At 46.8% G+C, this 21,638-nt stretch overlaps 1 protein-coding gene and 1 non-coding gene across 2 annotated transcripts in view; one reads left to right on the plus strand and one right to left on the minus strand.

Moving 5' to 3' along the window:
• Positions 1 to 454: 454 nt before the first annotated feature.
• The window catches only part of BCL7C (BAF chromatin remodeling complex subunit BCL7C), a 39,651-nt gene continuing 18,467 nt past the window's right edge, over positions 455 to 21,638 (minus strand). The window contains exon 6 of the mRNA XM_043455298.1: positions 455 to 7,292. Within this exon, the coding sequence (XP_043311233.1) occupies positions 7,086 to 7,292 (207 nt within the window). The 3' untranslated portion in view covers positions 455 to 7,085. The remainder of the gene's footprint in view (positions 7,293 to 21,638) is intronic.
• Positions 3,401 to 3,473, plus strand: TRNAE-UUC. Its single transcript has one exon. It is a non-coding gene; the product is annotated as a tRNA-Glu (tRNA).

Raw genomic sequence — 21,638 nt, forward strand, 5'->3', positions numbered from 1 at the left:
GAAAAACTCTCCAGCCAAAAACGAGGCAAGGAGATGGGAGTTTGCCGTCACATTACCCAGGGGTTGCTCGGAGCAGCTGGGCAGAGGTTTTGATCATCTTGTTTGTGCCCAGATGGACAAGGAGAGGGCCTTCAGGCACAGGTCTCCATCTGAGTGAGCTCCAGGGGCAAAAGAGAAGCCGACTTACTTTAGAAAGAACCACAGCATGACTATAGTCACGACCCCCCAACTCACCCCCACTTGGCTCTCGGAACAATCTTTCTAAAACTCGGATCATTCCCTGTCACTCAGTCCCCTACTTGGAACCCTTCAATGCATCCCAGGAACCTTCAGGATATGGCCTGACATTCCAGCCTCCATGGGATCTGACCCCACGGACCCGTCCACTGCCATCTCCAGCCGTGCACCCCTCCAGGCCCCCAAACAGCAAACTCCCTCAGGATTCCCCGGTCTAGTCCCTCTCTCTCCTCCACCTTTCTCTCTCACAGCATTTCATCCAGGACCGTGGATTCAGAAATCATCCATCTGTAGCAGTGCCAGATTTTCTTCTGGTCTGGACTGCTCATGTCAGCTCCAGAACAGTATAAGCCATTGTCTACTGACATCCTCACTTAGATGTCAAACACATCTCAAGCGCGACTGTCTAAAAGACCCTTCCCACCTGATCCCCTTACACAGCTTGTCTTCCCCGCATCAGTAAACTCCACCATCCACTCAGCTGCTTCGGCCACTCCTGACTCCCCTTTCTCTGATGGCTCACACATTCACCCCACCCCCACCCCACTAAGTCCTGTGGATTCTACCGCCGAAGTTTCTCAAACTTCCATCTATTCTTTCCATCCATCTGGTATGTCACCGCTCCAGTCTAAGCCATATCTCCCTCCTGGATCACACAAGAACTTCCCCACAGGGTCTCCCTACATCTGAGCCCCTACAACACACAGTCACACACCCAAAGGTGGTCATCTGTGTAAAGAGAAGCACGCTACTCCAGTGAATTGGGGATAACAACCAGGCTTCTAGTTTTAAGGGGCTCCCACTGGCCAAATCTGGGGCAATCTGAGCACCAAGATAAGTAAGGCTCATAACTATAAGATTATTGGAAAATAAAAGAAATCTTAAAGTCCTTACTGATAATAAATATTAAATAAGTAGGCAGAGGAATGTCAAGTGGAAGGAGTCCTGGAGTTGACATTACCATTTTGTAACCATCATGATAAAGACTGATCTGATTCAGGTAAGAATCAGAAAGAGATAGTCAATTTCATCTATTTAATAATCTAGGGAATAGGACATCAGCATGGTAGTCATATAGACTTCCCAAGTGGCTCAGTGGTAAGGAATCTGCCTGCCAGTGAAGGAGACATGAGTTTGATCCCTGGGCCAGGAAGATCCCCTGGAGAATGGCAACCCATTCCAGTATTCTTGCCTGGGAAATCCCATGGACAGAGGAGCCTGGTCTATGGGGTCACAAGAGTTGGAAGTGACTTGGCAACTAAAACAACAATATGGTGGTCATGTATCTCCCTGACGGCTTGTCAGTTACAAGGGAAATTTTTTTAACTAGAGATTGGAGAAATAGGACAAAATTAAAATCACTAAGGAGGAGCAGACAGACATTGTATGCCTCTTGTTGTCACACTGAGAAGGAAACAACAACATTTATGCAGTCTTACAGCCAGGAATTCTTAACCCATGTATGATCATGAAGAAACAGTAGACAACGCTCAAACGAGAAACATTCTATTAAAGCAGAAGACTGCATTTTTCCACCACGTCAATGTCATAAAAGACAAGGCTTGGAGGTGGGAGGGAGGTTCAAGAGGGAGGGGACATAGGTATACCTATGGCTGATTCATGTTGCTGTATGGCAGAAGCCAACACAATATTGTAAAGCAATTATCCTTCAATTAAAAATAAATTAAAAAAGAATTTTTAAAGATAAAAAGAAGACAAAGGCTACTATTCCAGATCAAAGGAGACTAAGGAGAAATGACAATTTAATACAATACATCGTTTCTAACCTGGATTCAGGACTATGTGGGAAAATACTACATCAAGGACATTATTGAGATAATTGACAAAGTGGATGGTAAATGAGATACCATATTGCATCGATGTGAAATTTAGTGAAGTGGATAACTTTACAGCATGGAGGCAGGAAACACTAAGTATTTAAGGGTAAAGGAGGGCTTCCCTGGTGGCTCAGAGGTAAAGAATCTGCCTGCAAAGCAGAAAACTTGGGTTCCATCCCTGGGCTGGGAAGATCCCCTGGAGAAGGAAATAGCAACCCACTCCAGTATTCTTGCCTGGGAAATCCCATGGACAGAGAAGCCTGATGGGCTACAGTCCATAGGGTCACAAAAGAGTTGGACGAGACTTAGTGACTAAACAACAACAACAACCAGGGCAAAGGAACAAGATGTATGCAACTGATTCTCAAATAGTATATACTATATATATAGAGAGAGAGAATAAGGAATTTTAACAGAAGTTTTGAGTAAAGGACATACAGATGCTCTTCGTACTTTTCTGTAACTTCAAAATTATTTCCAAATAAAAAGTTAAACCAAGAAACCCAGGCTCCTTGCATGGCCCACAAGGCACCTGCCGCCGTCCCCAGTCAGCCAGGCCAGCCTTGTGTCGGCCACATGTCCCAGCACACTCAGTTCCATGGACGTGAGCTGCCTTTCAGTTTTCCCAATGCACCAAATTCTTGCCCACCTCTGGGCCTGTGTGCAGCACCCTACTGTTAACTTCTAAATGGAGTTCTGTTCCCTCAACTCGATTCTCAGGAATATAGTAACTGTCCCTTTCTCAGAATGGCCTTTGAGCGCCCCACCCTCCAATCCAGTATAGAGTTACCAAGTTCTTTCATAGCACACTGAACATTTTCTTCACGAGAATTGTCACCGTTGGTAAGAGTCTGTATTTGGGGAGGATTGCGTGAGGTCCATCTTCTCTAGTGGCCTGAAAGTTCCCTGAAGCTAGGGGTCCTGTCTGTTTCATTCATGAATGTTTCCTCCACTTCCGTTACTAGACCCTGCCAACTGCCGGGCACTAGCAGACAGTTGATTAAATGATGCAATCCACCGTGCAAGTTCACCCCCGAACCATTGGCAGCTCTCAGAGAACACACCTCACAGTCTCTCTGTAGCCCCAAGAACTGACTCAAGAGGCTTTGTCTGGGAAGGCTTCTGGGGTTCTTCATCCCCACAACAGTGTTTGAAACTAGGAGGCCATGGTAAGAAGGGGGAACTCAGAAGGACCGACATGGTAAAGGGGAGAGGATGAATTCAGTTGGGAGCCTGGAAAATCAGACAGGATATCAAGGAGGCAGTTGGCTACATTGGGCTGGTGCTCAGAGGGGCAGTCTGGATTAGAAGGAGAGATGAGGAATTCCCTGGTGGTCCAGTGGTTAGGACTCTGCGGTTTCACTGCCGAGGGCCTGGGTTCGATCCCTGGTCAGGGAACTAAGATCCCACAAGCCACATGGCACAGTCAAAGAATTAAAAAAAAATAGAAGATATGTTCGGCAGTTGAAGCTGTGGACTTTAAGACCTCTCACTGTTCTGTACAAAAGAAAAAGAGTCCAAGGATGGGGCCCAGAGAACCTGGACTTAAGGGCTAAGCAGAGGAAAACATTTCTGGAAGCAAAGAAACATTGTCCAGAAAAATAGGTATAATATCGTGAGAGTTGTCACAGAAGGCGAGAGGAGGCCCCTTGAGGCACTGAGTCCCATACACCTGTGTTTCCTTCTTCATGATCAAGCTCAGCATCTGGCACCTGGTGAGCTGAGGAAGCCTGGCGGAGGCTAGGAGTTCGGACTTTCTGAATCCTGACTCCACAACGGCTGTGTGACTTTGTGCGACAGACTTAACTTTCCCAGACTCCAGGCCCTCAGCTGCAGAACAGGACTCGTGCTAGTATTTACTTTATGGGGCTGCTCTCAGAATTTCCCAAGGTCATCTTTGGAGAGCCCTTTGATCCATGTTTGGTCTACCATCTAGGAATGGATGAAAGTACAGACAGCAGGAGCAGGGTGGCTGGTTTGACTAATAGGATTGTTTCTTAAGTTCAGCCAATAACAGGGCTTCAGACAATGGTCAAATAGCCCCCTCACCACTTTCTATTCCATGTCCCCATCTCTTGATTATATCCCTATTAAACAAACCTAAGGTGGGTAGGCTCTGTTTAATAATGTCCTCTTTTCAAAGCCTCCTTCTGAAAACTGGCTTTCCCTCCAAATCCCTATCAGATGACACTGGAGTTTGCCTACCTGATTGCAACTAAACCTTCTTTTTCAGGTAACCATGGTGATATTGCCTCCTCAACACAGCAACCTTCTGTGGGTACAGGTAGGTATTCTCAGGCTCCTTCCTGGGAGAAACCACTGAGGTTTGCCAGTAGCTTCTGGTCATCTCATCTCTGAAGGAAAGGCAAGTGGATGACCATTTCACAGCTTAGAAAGCACTTCCACACCGTAACCTCCCTTTCATCCTCACAACTGCCCTGTGAGGTAGATACAGCAGATAATAACTACACCGGTCCACACGTATCAAGCATTCACAGCGTACCATGCTTGTGTGAAGCGTTTTCATAGATGATCTCATTGAAACTCGCCAAAATTCTATGAAATGGGTTCCATCAGTTTTTTGTGGGTTTGTTTTTTTTTTGTGCCATTTTACAGAAGAGAAAAAGTGGGGCTCAGAGTGGTTAGACCTTGCCCCGGATCAAAGAGGTAGTAAATAATGGATTCAAACCTCAGCCTGTCTGACTCCAAAGCCACATTGTTAACCTTCCGTCTTCAGTACTGCCTCACAAAGCAACTGCATTATCTCCCAGGTATCATTCTATCCATCAGATCGAAGCTCAGAGAGGTAAAGTGACTTGTCCAAGGTCTCACAGCCAGGAACTGGCAGAGCTGGAATCCATAACTGGCTTTTATGGCCCTAAGGCTCCTGAAAGGGTGAAGCTTCATGCGTGGACTTTACTGTATATGAGATAACTATTTCCGCAGCAGATCTGCCTTGCCAGTCCCGCTCAGCTTAGAAGAGTATTTTGATGCAGAAGTCCTTCCCAATCACGTGAGAACAAATGCTTGACAATAAACATCGAGGTGTTCCTGGTTCGAAGAACTCCACTGATGTCAAGTAGAAAGCATGAGAAGGAAACTCTGACGGAGTCCAAGGTTAAGGTAGACATTTCTGGAACTTAGAATGGGAGTACATAGGAGAGAATGGGTCACAGTCTAATGACTTTTTTTGGTAGCTGTTGCCATATTAAAACACATTTGTGGGAATTCCCTGGAGGCCCAGTAGTTAGGACTCCACGCATTTACTGCCGTGGGTCTGGGTTCGATCCCTGGCAAGGGAACTAGGATCCCACAAGTCACTAAAAACAAACAAGAAGTATTCATGGCCCCATCTGGTGTTATCAGTGAGACATTCTCACAAATTAAAGTAAATATTTAACCTGTTTAAATGTATTGTATATCCTATACAAATCCTATGAATGATGTGCTGAGAAAAAGTTTTAGACACAAGTCTTTAAATTGGCAATTTCAACACGATTCTGTGTAGTGCAGTTGATCTTGTTGAAGGTTTAAAACATTTTGTTATCCTAACCCTAGCCAGTAATGTTCTCTAGTACTTTCCTGGTTTTGAATATTTGCTATAGCCTATAATTCTTTGGAACTGCTACTAAAAGTGTATTTCTTATTTATTATAAAAAGATATAGAAAGTTAGGAAATATACAGAATAATATGATTTCAGGAGTTCCTAAGATTTCCAGGTTTCCAATCCCCAATCCTAGATTGATATCTGTCAGGAATTTGGAAATTAGGCCAGAGAAACTGAATGAACATCCTTAAGCAACTCAATGGGATGGAAAACTGGGGAAAGGCCATCTTCCTTGGCCTCCAGGAGGGTTCCATCCAGAAGCTGGTCCAGGGCAGAGCTTCCCTGGTCACCATCCCTCCAAAGGCAGAGGTCTAAGAAGAGGGCACCTCAGGTAGCCAGGGGCTGAGCTTGAAGCGTTGGACTTGGCATAAAATTCCTATGATGTCACAAGTTGCATCTCAATTGCTGGTGCAAATGTTCACTTGCATTCCAGTGAGTATCTGCTCACTTTAGTATAAAAAGTGTTTTATATAATCACCAGGAGAAAAATGGATGCTTCACAAGCAGATGTCCTGTCAGACCAGTGCCCCTCACTCATGTGCCAACAGGAGAAGCGGTGCCCTTGGGCGGGCTGTGGGGTCAGGCAGGCAGACCTGGGTCTGAATGCTGGTTCGGCCACATTCTGGCTGTGTGACTTTGAGCTGGTGCCTTAACCTCTCTGAGACTTAGTTTCTTCTTCTGTAAAATGCTGATAATGAGAACACCAATGGCCCAGGGATGTGGTGAGGATTGAATGAGATCATTCCCATAAATCACAAGGCCTGGCACGGGGTAAGCCCTCAATCAACTGGAGATGTCGACATTTCCTAGGACAGGGCCAGCAGTGCAGCCAGGCTCCCTCGCCCCGGGCCTTCTCCAGGTGGGGATTTTCCGGTCCGCTGGGGCTGTGCCAGAAGCTTTGGGCGCTCCCCGCCCGCCCAGGTCGGTTTCCTGCGGGGAGGCTGGCCCCGTGGGGAGGTCTTGCTGCAGGTCTTCGGGCGCTGGATGAACCCACCCGCTAGCCTGGCCTCCGGGGAGGCCGGAGGGAGGGAGTGGGGAGGGCATGTGGTCTCCAGGAGCAGAGGGGGCGCGTCCCGGGCTGCCCTTCCCGGGGTGGAGGCCCGGCGCCCCGCCCTCACTCCGGCTGCGATGCGTCCTCCGGCGCTCAACGGGGTCAGATTGTGCCTGGAGCCTTTCCCTCACTTGGGGGGCTGTCGATCCTGCTCTATGCGGGTGTCGGTGGTGAGCCAGACGAGTGCTGTGACCTTAGGTTCGGGGCAGGCTGGGGCCGCGCGCCCCTGATGATCCCACGGTGGCCGTGGAGCTGGGAAGCTCTCTGCGCCCTCGGGGGGAGCGGGTGGGTGGCTGGATCTTGGGGCAGCCAAGGGAAGCCTCAGGGCCTCGCCTTGCCTGGGGAGCCGGCTCACCTCCCCTTCCCTTGGGGGATCGTCCGGGGTGCCCTCGGGGCCTTGCTTCCTCCCCCGGGAGCTCTGGGCTCCGGCGGCGGCGGCCCCGCGGAACTGGGCCGGGCGTTTGTCCGGAGGCCTCTTCTGGGAAGAAGCCGCCTGAGAGGCTCTGTTTTCAGGCCTTTCTCGTGAAGGGCTCTCCTGGTCACCCTCACTCCCGAATCCTGCAGGGAGGAAAGAAGAATCTGTTGTGTTTTCTCCGCAGCCCACCTGAGACTAGGAAGACCCTGCCTTGGGAGCCCTAAATCGAGCAACTTGGTGGACAGTCTGTAACAGACCCATTTCTGACACCGGGCAGGTGAGGCCGGTCCTGTGGGAGCTGTTTCTAAAATCAGATAGAACCAGGCAGCTCTACACTTATTTGCAGCTCTACACTTATTTGCAGTGTGATTTTAGGCAAGTTACATAACTTTTTTACAAAGCCTCAGTTTGTTCAGCGATCAGGTGGGGATAATAGTATGGGAAGCATCTTGGAAGCCACAGGCCGTCAGGAAGGCAGGGCCTGGCACCCCTTTGTTAAACTGGAAAGATCAATATAAACCTGTAAAGGGTAATTCCCTGTTTGTCCAATGGTTAGCACTCTGCAATTTCACTGCCAAGGGCATGGGTTAGAGTCCTGATCAGGGAAGTAAGATTCTACACAAATCTCCAAAAAGAAAAAAAAAAACTCCATATGAAAAGTGTTTTTTTTTTAAAGCATACAACACAGAGAGGAAGGAAGGTAGAAAGGGAGAGGAGAGAGGGATGGAGGAAAGGAGGGACTTAAAAGCTCCCTGTACATGGTTGCATGCATAATCGCTGTCATGTCTGACTCTTCAGGACCCCATGGACTGTAGCCCGCCAGGCTCCTCTGTCTATGGGATTTTCCAGGCAAGAATGCTGGAATGGACTGCCATTCCCTTCTCCAGGGGATCTTCTGGTCCAGGGATGGAACCTGGGTCTCCTATACTGCAGGTGGATTCTTTACCATCTGAGCCACCAGGGAAGCCCAAGAAGCTCCACAAGTAACAGGAAAATCTTTACCGTGAGCAGGCGCTGGGGCTAATGAATGGTCAGCTCAGGTTTGCCTATTTAGAACAGTCTAACCTGGTCCTATGTCTGACCGGAACTTGCAGCCTTAGCTGATTCTGAGACAGTTGCCTTTTTCTTTTGGATCGAGTAGGATTACCCAAACTCCAAGAAGGTATAAAAATAATAACTGATAGAATTACTGAAACTCTAGAAACGTATAAAACTGGAACCTCAAGAAGGTGTCAGAATAAGGACAAGAAAAAGTTAAATCCATAGTCTTAGCCCTTTTATAACCCTACTTGATGGTAGATTTTTAAAAAAATATTTATTTATTTTATTTATTTATTTGGCTGTTCCCAGCCTTAGCTGCAGCATGTGGGATCAAGTTCCCTGACCAGGGATTGAACCCTGGCCCCCTGCATTGGGAGCACAGAGTCTTAGCCTCTAGACCACCAGGGAAGTCCCGATGGTGGATTTTTTAGGCAAGTGGCATGTGGGTTCCTTCTGGACCAGAGATCAAACCCATGACCCCTGCATTGGCTGGCAGATTCCTAACCACTGGGCCACGAGGGAAGTCCTGATGATGGGTTTTAATAAATTCTGTTGTTATTGTATTTGTGTATCCTTAAAGCATATGAAGTAATCAAAAGAATCTTTTGATACTGAATTTGTATTTGCAGTTTAAATTAGTTAAGATAATTTAATTGGTTAAATTTATAATCAAAGCCTAAATCCCCCATAAAAAAATGGCTTTCAGATTTTTCCTTTTTTTGTTTAATGGAGTCTAATAAATTGAGCATTAAAGTAGTGGATATTTTTGCCAGCCCAGAAGCCTCCTGAAATATGAAGTAATCTCATCATGCAGCTTGTTCCCCAACCAGGGATTGAAACCCGGGCCACACCAGTGAAAGCCTGGAATCCTAACTACTAGGCCACCAGGGAACTTCCTGGTTCTTACTTCACTTTAAAGGAGAAAATGTAGATAAAACACTTGCCACAGGGCCTGCAATCTAGGACGCTTTCAGATCCAGTTCAGATGCTAATTTATTGGAAAGGGAAGAGGTTGGTAGCAGGAGCAGAGGCCAGAGAGACAGAACACAGTGAGGAACTATCACAGGCATGCTGTCATAGGTGGCTATTCAGTTATTCAGCAAACACTAACTGTGGGCCAATAAGGTGCCAGGCATTGGAGATACCCTGGTGAACAAGACAAAGCCTACCATCTTTCCTCCTTCCAAGTCCCACTAGCCATCTCTTTCTTGTAGCCACAAACTACTCACTACCACCCTTTTCCCTGCAGGTCATCCCTATGAATACATATCTGCGTGCATGCTAAGTTGCTTCAGTTATGTCTGACTCTTTGCCACCCCGTGGATGGTAGCCTGCCATGCTCCTCTGTCCATGGGATTCTCCAGGCAAGAATACTGGAATGGGTTGCCATTTCCTTCTCCAGGGAATCTTCCTGACCCAGGAATTGAACCCAATCTCCTGCATTGGCAGCAGGAATATTTTTTACCACTGGGCCACCTGGGAAACCCTTTCTATGAATACAGCTAAGACATTCTGCTTGGCCTCTTCCCTGTCCCAGATTGGGCCACTGGGCTCACCAGAGAGTAACCCTGGCTTTGATGCAAGAGGCAGAGAGCAAAGGCCTCGATTCAGGGCATAGACACTCAGCTAATTTCCACTAAGTGGTTAGGAGCATGGGCTTTGCATCAATCAGATAGCATAGATCTGAGTTCTGACTCAGCTTCTTTTCATCCTTAACTTTGGGCAAGTAACCAGGCCTCAGTTTTCTTGTCTGTCTTGTGGGGATAATAATGTAATGCCTAATTGATAGGGTTCCTGTGAAGGTTAAATGAGGTTATGTATATATACGAGTGTGTGTGCGTGCATATTGTGCTTATATATCCTATCTATATATATATAGATATGGGCTCTGAGTAACAGTGGCTTCTGTTTTTACCTTAATATTGCTGACTTCAGGGTTTGTTCCTTGGAAGTTCTTGGCTATTTACTTAGATATGACCAAATGGTTTAGATCCAACCAGTAGATAAAACAATTTTTTTTCCTGAGTACTAATTCATCACCCTATTCAGGTCAACTGATGACCATCTTATTTTGTATTTCCCCCAAGTCATCAACAGATAAAAATAAGCCAGTGGAACTTCTCTGGTGGTTGGGAATCTGCCTGCAGATGCATGGGACACGGGTTTGATCTCTGGTCCGGGAAGATCCCACCTGCTGCAGAGCAACTAAGCCCGTGAGCTACAACCAATGAGGCTGTGTGCCCTAGAGCCTGTGTTCTGCAACAAGAGAAACTACTGCAATGAGAAGCCCATGCACCACAACTAGAGAAAGCCCTCAAACAACAACAAAGACCCAGTGCAGCCAAAAATTAAATAAATAAAAATTTAGAAAAAAAAAACAGTGAAGAATGTCATAAAGAAGTGTTCTGGGAAAAAAATATCTCTATAGACAACAGCTAGTGTGGGCAAGTGGTTGGGAAGTACAGTGTATCTGATGCCACTGGGATTAGGGCCACTGCTCATAGCAGTACATGTTGTGTACTGCACAACTCTTGGGGGGGTGCCCCTCACACTGTGGCGAACAGAGATCTGTAGAAGGAAAGGGCACCTTTTTCTCATTCACACCAAGTTGCTAAGAATTTATGGACCAGTTGAGGAGCTGACTGGTCTCTCCAGAGGAGCACATGGCCCACATTTTCTGATCTTTGGTGCCAGGCTAGGATCTAAGAGGGCTTCCCAGGTGGCTCAGTGGTAAAGAATCTGCCTGCCAAGCAGGCGACTTGAGTTGAACCCCTAGGTTACGAAGATCCCCTGGAGAAGGAAATGGTAACCTACTCCAGTATTCTTGCCTGGAGAATCCCCTGGACAGAGGAGCCTGGTGGGCTACAGTCCACGGGGTCACACAGAGTCAGACACTACTTAGAGACTAAACAACAACAAGGATCTAAGAAGCCTCTGGCAGAGGGGGACGGCTTTCTTTCAAGGTCAAGATGGGGATTCCTGTCTGGTAGGCAGAATTCTAAAGATAACCCTCTAAAATTCCTGTGCCTTCGTTTTTCAATCAGATGCTAATCTAGGTACTGCTGTGAAGGGATTTTTGGAGGTGTAATTAAAGATCCAAGTCAGCTGAGGTTAAGATATAGAGATTATCAACCCATCAGGTAGCTGTTTAAGAAAGTTTTCTCCAGCAGGTGGCGGAAGAGGAAGTCAGAGATGTGAAGCATGAGGGGGACTGGAGCCCTTGCTGGCTTGCTGATGAAGGGACCCGTGTGATGAGGAATGCAATGGCCTTTTTTTTTGTCCCTGTGGGATCTTAGTTCCCTGCCAAAGGATCCAACCTAGGCCCCATACAATGGAAGCGTGGAGTCCTAACCACTGGACCGCCAAGGAATTCCCTGTGGTGGCCTCTGGAAGAGCTGATACCCAGCCTCCACTCGACAGCCAGCATGGAGACATCCTACACTGTAAGGAGCTGAATTTGGCCAACAAATGGAACTCACATGGAAGTGGATTTGTCCCCACAGCTTCTAGTTAAGAGCCCACCTCAGTCAGCAACTTGACTTGGGCCTTATGAGACCCTAGGCTTCCCTGATAGTTCAGTTGGTAAAGAATCCACCTGCAATGCAGGAGACCCTGATTCGATCCCTGGGTTTGGAAGATCCCCTGGAGAAGGGTAAAGGCTATCCACTCCAGTATTCTAGCCTGGAGAATTCCATGGACTCTATAGTCCATGGGGTTGCAGAGTCGGACATGAATGAGCCACTTTCACTTTATGAAACCTTAAGCTGAGAACCCAGCCAAGCCCATAGTCTCTGATCAACAAAAATGTGAGATAATAAATGAGTCTCACTTTAAACTCTAAGTTTGGGCTCATTTGTTACGGAGCAAAGGAAAATGAATACACTTGGTTTCCTGAAAGAACCTGGCCAGAGGGATCTCCCTAGTGGTCTAATGGTTAAGACTTTGCCTTCCAACGCAGGGGGTGCAGTTCAGTCCCTAGTGGGGAAGCTAAGATCCCACAAGCCCGGAGGCCAAGAAACCAAAACATAAACCAGAAGTAGTATTGTAATAAATTCAATGAAGACTTTAAAAATGCTCCACATAAAACAAACAAACAAACAAAACTTTAAAAAAAGAGCCTGACTAAAGAGGTGGGAATCCTTTCAAGGACTCCCTCTTTTCCACCTTCCTTAGAAAAGAGCTTCCCTTGTGGCTCAGCTGGTAAAGAATCCGCCTGCAATGTGGGAGACCTGGGCTTGATCCCTGGGTTGGGAAGATCCCCTGGAAAAGGGAAAGGCTACCCACACCAGTATTCTGGCCTGAGTCCATGGGGTTGCAGAGTTGGACATAACTGAGCCACTTTCACTTTAGGAAAGAGAAATGTATCTATATTCCAGTTTCTTGATGTTTTTCCACTTGGGAGTTCTGCTTTACTCCTCTATAGACCAGGTTTTACAAGGGGAGGCCTGTCATGGTCCCGTCCTCCCAGTGATGGTGGATGGATAAATCATGAATTCTGGGGTTTAGTAACATGGCCTAGAACTCAGGAAGAGGGGCGTCACGGGGGCTCCCTCTTTTCCCCCTGACATACAGCCCCGGAAGAGCCTCTCTAGTCTGCTCACCTCTGAGGACCTGGAATGGAGCTGCAGAGGTAGACGGACTGGAGAAGATGGCTGCCGGCACGCGAGGAGCCGTCAGTGAGGTTTCCTCTTCTTTATGTCTTAGCAGCAGGATAAGGGTCTTCAAATGTGTTCAGTACTGGTTCCTAAAGGCTGAATTATGCACCCCCCTCAAATTCATGTGCTGAAATCCTAACACCTGCTACTTCAGAATGTGAATCTGTTGGGAGAAGGGTCTTTTAAGAGGTAATGAAGTTAAAATAAGGTCATTAAGGAGGACCCTAGTCCAATATGACTGGTATCCTTCTGAGAAGAGGAGATTAAGCAACTTCCCTGGTGGTCCAGTGGTTAAGACTCCCTGTTTCCACTGCAGGGGCCATGGGTTTGATCCCTGATCAGGGAACTAGGATCCCACATGCAAAGTTCAGTTCAGTAGCTCAGTCGTGTCCGACTCTTTGCAACCCCATGAACCGCAGCACGCCAGGCCTCCCCGTCCATCACCAACTCCTGGAGTTTACTCAAACTCATGTCCATCGAGTCGGTGATGCCATCCAGCCATCTCATCCTCTGTCGTCCCCTTCTCCTCCTGCCCCCAATCCCTCCCAGCATTAGGGTCTTCTCCAATGAGTCAACTCTGCATGAGGTGGCCAAAGTATTGGAGCTTCAGCTTCAGCATCAGTCCTTCCAATTAACACCCAGGACTGATCTCCTTTAGGATGGACTGGTTGGATCTCCTTGCAGTCCAAGGGACTCTCAAGAATCTTCTCCAACACCACAGTTCAAAAGCATAAATTCTTTGGCACATGCATATGGTATGGCCAAATAATAAATAAACAAAACAAATTCATGACACAGACACACAGAAGGAAGGTTACGCAAGGACATAGGGAGAAGATGGCCCTCTGGAAGCCAAGAAGAGGGGCTTAGGAGAAACCAACCCTGCTGACACTTAGATCTCCGGCTTCTGGCCTCTAGAATTGTGAGAAAATTGGAGACCTCCCTGGTGGTCCAGTGGTTAAGACTTCCTGCTTCCACTGCAGGGGACACGGGTTTGATGCCTGGTTGGGGAACTAAGATCCCACATGCCTTGCCACATCACCAATAAATAAATAAAGCTGTGAGAAAACAAATTTCTGTGGTTTCAGTCCACAGTCTGAGGTACTTTGTTATGGCAGCCCAACCAAACTAAATACCCTGGCCTATTCAGGAGAACATTGCTCTCTTATACTACTTGCCTCTGTTTGAGAGTGGAGAAAGCGATGGCACCCCACTCCAGTACTCTTGCCTGGAAAATCCCATGGACGGAGGAGCCTGGTGGGCTGCAGTCCGTGGGGTCGCCAAGAGTCGGACACGACTGAGTGACTTCACTTTCACTTTTCACTTTCATGCATTGGAGAAGGAAATGGCAACCCACTCCAGTGTTCTTGCCTGGAGCATCCCAGGGATGGGGGAGCCTCATGGGCTGCCCTCTATGGGGTCGCACAGCTTTGGACATGACTGAAGTGACTTAGCAGCTGTTTGAGAGAAGCTAAAATGCTGTTCTGAGTGGTCAGAGGAAATAAACTCATGAACAGCTAAAGAGAAGCTAACAAACTACTGAAGAGGACTAAGAAACCAACTATGGATGGAGGTTCGTGACATTGTACAGGAGACAGGGATCAAGACCATCCCCATGGAAAAGAAATGCAAAAAAGCAAAATGGCTGTCTGAGGAGGCCTTTCAAATAGCTGTGAAAAGAAGAGAAGCAAAAAGCAGAGGAGAAAAAGAAAGATATTCCCATTTGAATGCAGAGTTCCAAAGAATAGCAAGGAAAGACAAAAAAGCCTTCCTCAGCAATCAATGCAAAGAAATAGAGGAAAGCAACAGAATGGGAAAGACAAGAGATCTCTTCAAGAAAATTAGAGATACCAAGGGAACATTTCATGCAAAGATGGGCTCGATAAAGGACAGAAATGGTATGGACCTAACAGAAGCAAAAGATATTAAGAAGCGGTGGCAAGAATACACAGAGGAACTGTACAAAAAAGATCTTCACGACCCAGATAATCACGATGGTGTGATCACTCACCTAGAGCCAGACATCCTGGAAATGTGAAGTCAAGTGGGCCTTAGAAAGCATCACTACGAACAAAGCTAGTGGAGGTGATGGAATTCCAGTTGAGCTATTTCAAGTCCTGAAAGATGATGCTGTGAAAGTGCTGCACTCAATATGCCAGCAAATTTGGAAAACTCAGCAGTGGCCACAGGACTGGAAAAGGTCAGTTTTCATTCCAATCCCAAAGAATGCTCAAACCACTGCACAATTGCACTCATCTCGCACGCTAGTAAAGTAATGCTCAAAATTCTCCAATTGCTTCAGCAATACGTGAACCGTGAACTTCCAGATGTTCAAGCTGGTTTTAGAAAAGGCAGAGGAACCAAAGATCAAATTGCCAACATCCACTGGATCATGAAAAAGTAAGAGAGTTCCAGGAAAACATCTATTTCTCCTTTATTGACTATACCAAAGCCTTTGACTGTGTGGATCACAACAGACTGTGGAAAATTCTGAAAGAGATGGGAATACCAGACCACCTGACCTGCCTCTTAAGAAACCTGTATGCAGGTCAGGAAGCAACAGTTAGAGCTGGACATGGAACAACAGACTGATTCCAAATAGGAAAAGGAGTATGTCAAGGCTGTATATTGTCACCCTACTTGTTTAACTTATATGCAGAGTACATCATGAGAAACGCTGGGCTGGAAGAAGCACAAGCTGGAATCGAGATTGCCGGGAGAAATATCAATAACCTCAGATATGCAGATGACACTATCCTTATGGCAGAAAGTGAAGAGGAACTAAAAAGCCTCTTGATGAAAGTGAAAGAGGAGAGAGAAAAAGTTGGCTTAAAGCTCAACATTCAGAAAACTAAGATCATGGCATCTGGTCCCATCACTTCATGGCAAATAGATGGGTAAACAGTGGTAACAGTGTCAGACTTTATTTTTTTGGGCTCCAAAATCACTGCAGATGGTGACTGCAGCCATGAAATTAAAAGACGCTTACTCCTTGGAAGGAAAGTTATGACCCACCTAGATAGCATATTAAAAAGCAGAAAAAGAAAGAAAAAAGAAATAAAAAGCAGAGACATTACTTTGCCAACAAAGGTCCGTCTAGGCAAGGCTATGATTTTTCCAGTGGTCATGTATGGATGTGAGAGTTGGACTGTGAAGAAAGCTGAGCACCAAAAAATTGATGCTTTTGAACTGTGGTGTTGGAGAAGACTCTTGAGAGTCCCTTGGATTGCAAGGAGATCCAACCAGTCCATCCTAAAGGAGATCAGTCCTGGGTGTTAATTGGAAGGACTGATGCTGAATCTGAAACTCCAATACTTTGGCCACCTCATGCGAAGAGTTGACTCATTAGAAAAGACCCTGATGCTGGGAGGGATTGGGGGCAGGAGGAGAAGGGGACGACAGAGGATGAGATGGCTGGAAGTCAAGTCGGTCCATCACCGACTCGATGGACATGAGTTTGAGTAAACTCCAGGAGTTGGTGATGGGCAGGGAGGCCTGGCGTGCTGTGATTCATGGGGTCACAAAGAGTCGGACATGACTGAGCGACTGAACTGAACTGAACTGAAGAAAGCAAAGGAGAGACGACAAAGCTGGACTCCTGAATGAAATGGCTCCAACTGAAGTAAGACTGATTGAGGAAGATTATTAAAAGAAGGGCCATAATGGACTTTCCTGGTGGTCCAATGGTTAAGACTCACGCTCCCAATGAAGGGGGCCCGGGGTTCAATCCCTGGTCAAGGAACGAGATTCTCCATGCTGCAACAAAGCACCCACATGCTGCAAATAAGACCCGGTGCAAAAAATAGAAGGGCTATAAGGACTCAGATTTCTTGTCACCCATTTTCCAATTCTGTTCCTTTCAAGTTCCTGACCAGCCAGCCAAACCTTAGCAACCACCCATCAATTAATACAGGTCCATACTTCTGATCATTTCACCCACCAGACATAGTGAAGAGCCAAAGACACTGCTCAAAGTTCTGTCCACTGTGAGGATTTTTCTGCACCAGCATCCTTCAGGTTTACCCAGCTGGTGGGGGGAGCTGTGGCTGCCCACTGACAGCTCATAACAGCCAGAGTCACCCGTAAACAGGCGTGCATCTTTTCTTCATCAGTCAGCTGGGTGTAAGGGACACCCCAGAAAGGCACAGCCAGTGATGGAGGGAGAGATCTTGCAACAGAAACCACCTGCTCCTGTAAATGGCTCGTAACTTCTGGACCTTTCCAAGGTTGGTCTCTTATCTCAGGTGATGATAGATTGCTGCTGTGGACACCCAACCTCACGGTTGGGCTGGTCAGACAACACCCTTTCATGATGAGTATCTCAGATTGCTTGGTCACCCAGTATCTGCTGGCTACATGTTCAGTTCCTACCACGTCCCAAGAGCAAGCCAGAGACTGTTTCTTTTTTAAGTTATAGAGTTTAAAAACATATTTATTTATTTGCTTTGGGTCTTAGATCTAGTTCCCTGACCAGGGATCGAACCCAGGTCCCCTGCATTGGGAGCTTGGAGTCTTAGCCACTGGACCACCTGGAAGTCCCTTAAGCTACAGATTTTTTAAGATATGTATTTGGCTCCATCAGGTGCTGTGCAACGGACTCTTGAGTTATGGCACATGGGCTCCAGAGTGCGTGGGCTCAGTAGCTCTGCTGCATGTGGGATCTTAGTTACCCTGACCAGGGATTGAACCTGTATCCCCTCACAGCCAGGCTGATTCTCAACCACTGGACCACCAAAGAACTCCTCAGAGACTGTTTCTGAAAAGTAGAACAGTTGTCTACAGGAAAGAGCCTACACTTATCGAAAATCCTGTGAGTCTGTGCTTTGATTCTGCTCTTGGTGCTTGCTGGAAAGTCACTGGCTTTGCTGGATCATAGGTAGAGAGACAGGGCACCTTGAAAGTGTTATAGAACCTTCTCTTGCCCTGCTCTCTACTCAAAACTGGCACCTCTCAGGGGGCTTTACTGACGAGCTACATTGCCTCCAAAATCCATACATGCCTACCAAGCACTGTTCCTCTATGAGGGGGAGTAGGTTGTATGAGGAGCAACTTTCTTTCACCTTGGAGGAGAAATCTTTACATACTCCAGGCCACTGAATCTCCAGAAACCTCACTGGAGTGACAGTCCCCTGAATCTTTTGTTTTTTGACTGTGCTGGGTCTCCATTACTACACGTGGGCTTTCTCTAGTTGTGACGAGCGGGGTCTACTCTCTCGTTGTGGTGTGAGAGCTCCTCATTGTAGTGGTTTCTCTTGTTGCAGAGCATGGATCCCAGAGCACAGGCTTCAGTGGTTGTGGTGTAGGGGCTTAGTTGCCCTGCAGCATGTTGAATTTTCCCAGACCAGGGATTGAACTCATGTCCCCTGCATTAGCAGGTGGATTCTCAACCACTGAACCACCAGGGAAGTACCCCCTGAGCCTTTAGAGGGCATTTATCTCCCACCTTCTAGTTTGCATATGTCTTATTAGGACAATTAAGGTACTTGTTACTTGCTGCTCATCAGATCTAATAATGTTCTCAATATAGTGGACCAGTGTGGTGGTCTGTGGGATGTTAAGATGATTGAGATCTTTGTAGACTATATTACAGCAGATCAGAATTGACAGATCCCTGGAGCATCCTGAAGATATACAGTGGCGTTGCCAGCTAAAAAGGAAACTGCTCTGGTGGACCTTGCATGTTGGTATGGAGAAAAAGCCAAGTCGCTAGTCAATTACCAAATACCAAGGGAAAGGCACTAAATCTGGGACAGCAACTGCAATTGGAATCATCACCTGATTCAGTTCATGCTGGTCCACAGTCATTCTCCATCTGACTTCTGAACAGGCCAGACTGGCGGGATAAATGGGTATGTTATATGTCTCACTACCCCAGCTTCTTTCAGTTCTTTGGCATGAATTTCTGCACTTCTCCCAGGGATGTGGTATTTTTACTGGTTTGTTGTCTTTGTAGCAAGTGGGACTTTCACTTAGCCTGTCTTGCTATATTGGTCCCCAGTCTGTGGTTCAGAGAGACTATGTGGGGATTCTGCCACTATGACAGTTTTCAAGTTACTGCCTCTCAGCTCCAAATTCACTCTTTAGTATTTGCTCTGAGATACTGAACTGGACTATGTACACGTTTCTCCTTGCAGTGAACACGATGTTAAGCTTTGTCAGTAGAGGGCGCTGGAGGGACATTGAAAGAGGAAGGAGATGCTCTTCCTGGTTCTGGTACTGTTGAGGGTCTTTTCTTGCTCCTGTTGCAGTTTTGCATGGGCACATGTATGTGGGCACATCCAGTGGTTCCCTGCCTTAGAGGTGAGAGTGAGGAGTCCTTTGATGAGCTCACAGCTCCCAACTTGCAACCACATTGCCTTACCTCTCTCTCTACCTCTGTTCAGACACCGCTGACCCCAGACCACATGCTGCCTTTGCAGTGACTGGACTCAGCGCTTGGACTCCTCTTGTACACCACCAGTCCTGACCCTCACACAGCTTTCTCTCACACTGATCTGCAGAGCATGCTTTTTCCAACACTTGACAACGGGAGCAGGCTGATTTTCTCCAGCACTGTTCTTACCAAGCTCACTTTCTCCAATGTTGACAGGGCTTGATTCCTTTATCAGTGCCGCTTTCTCCAGCACCTGGCTCTCACTGGGTGTATATTCTCTACCACATGACTCCACAGTGGCATGACTTTCTACTGTGCTGACCCCTGTACTGACAAAGCTCTCCAGCACCTGGCTCCTGTAGAGAACACCTCCTGCGATCTTGGTTCTAGCAACGCTCCATGATTACAGCTTCGCCTGACACTCCAGAGGGCTGATTTCCAGGAAGTCACGTAGAAAGGCCGTCAGCAATTTGTCTGCCAGATCCTTTCAAATGAAGTCTGATCTCAGCCTGGTGGGAAAGGGATCTTTCTTGGGCTCTCTACATCAGTCCTAAGGATAGTGGCTGATCTTAATATCTAATTCTGTATTCTTTAGAATTCTCTTTAGCCCTCGTTAGCCATTTCCCTCGGAGAAGGCAATGGCAATCCACTCCAGTACTCTTGCCTGGAAAATCCCACGGATGGAGGAGCCTGGTAGGCTGCAGTCCACGGGGTCGCTAGGAGTCGGACACGACTGAGCGACTTCACTTTCACTTTTCACTTTCATGCATTGGAGAAGGAAATGGCAACCCACTCCAGTGTTCTTGCCTGGAGAATCCCAGGGACGGGGGAGCCTGGTGGGCTGCCATCTATGGGGTTGCACAGAGTCGGACACGACTGAAGCGACTTAGCCGCAGCAGCCATTTCCCTATTATTCCTATCAATAGTTCTTTATGTTAAACTTTCCCGTGGTGGCTTCTGCCTCCTGGTTGGACCCTGACTGATACAATAATTGGTTCTGGGAGTGGTTCTAGGAGGAAGACCCACAGAGATGGGATTTTGCAGTGATATGGTCACAACCTTGAGTGCTGAGCTCCAGTCAATGGGAAATGGGATGCTAATAAACCACACTATGCAGTTGCATCGCAGTTAATCAAACTATCACCTGTGGCCGATTGTGATGGGGTGCCAACTAAAGCATATGCCTTGGGAGTCCAACTGGCTGCTTCTCCTGGCTCCTATGGCAGTAGTAATAACTCTAGACTGTGTGGTAGGAGGGATTCTTTGCAGTGCACTTGAGTGATTAGAGAGAGAAAATGACAACTGAATTCACTGTCTTAACAAATTTGTTATAGGAAATCTAGGCTATCAATCAGGAAAGAATAGGGTGCAGAAATTTGGAAGGGTGCATCTGGTTAGAATCAAAGGAGACAATATTGAACTCCCAAGTCATTCTGAGTCTCTTTTGCCATTGGAAGTAGCTTGCTCTCCTGTGTCTGATGAAACTAACTTTTCTCTGTTTGAAAACCCTGTGATAACTACCTGGGGCAAATGCCTTGAAAAGGGGTGCTCATTCCACTCAAAATTTGTCTCCCTTGCTACCTATGAGTCTTTCAGTTCAGCTCAGTCATTCAGTCATGTCCGACTCGTTGCAACCCCATGGACTGCAGCATGCCAGGCTTCCCTGTCCATCACCAACTCCCAGAGCTTGCTCAAACTCATGTCCATCGAGTCGGTGAGGCCATTCAACCATCTCATCCTCTGTCATCCCCTTCTGCCTTCAATCTTTCCCAGCATCAGGGTCTTTTCCAAGAAGTCAGTTCTTGCATCTGGAGTATTGGAGTTTCAGCTTCAGCATCAGCCCTTCCAATGAATATTCAGGACTGACTTCCTTTAGGATGGACTGGTTGGATCTCCTTGCAGTCCAAGGGACTCTTAAGAGTTTTCTCCAATGCTACAGTTCAAAAGCATTAATTCTTCAGCGCTCAGCTTTCTTTATAGTTCAACTTTCACATCCACACATGACTACTGGAAAAAACCACAGCTTTGACTAGATGGACCTTTGTTGGCAAAGTAATGTTTCTGCTGTCTAGGTTGATCATAGCTTTTCTTCCAAGGAGCAAGCATCTTTTAATTGCATGGCTGCAGTCACCATCTGCAGTGATTTTGGAGCCCTCCAAAATAAAGTCTTTCATTGTTTCCCCATCTATTTGTCATGAATTGATGGGACCAGATGCCATGATCTTTGTTTTTTGAACGTTGAGTTTAAGCCTTTAACTAGGGTCAAATCTCAACATATTCCAGGGGAACAGGTACACATTATGATCCAGGAAGGAACATCTTATACATTGGAAGAATTGTAATACATTGCTAATATGCTGACAGAAACCTAAGAAGTGCATGAGAATGGGTTTTAAGGGTGTTAGAGCAATGAGGGTAGA

Source organism: Cervus canadensis, chromosome 32 (genome assembly GCF_019320065.1).
Source record: "Cervus canadensis isolate Bull #8, Minnesota chromosome 32, ASM1932006v1, whole genome shotgun sequence".
NCBI classification, from domain to species: Eukaryota; Metazoa; Chordata; class Mammalia; order Artiodactyla; family Cervidae; genus Cervus; species Cervus canadensis.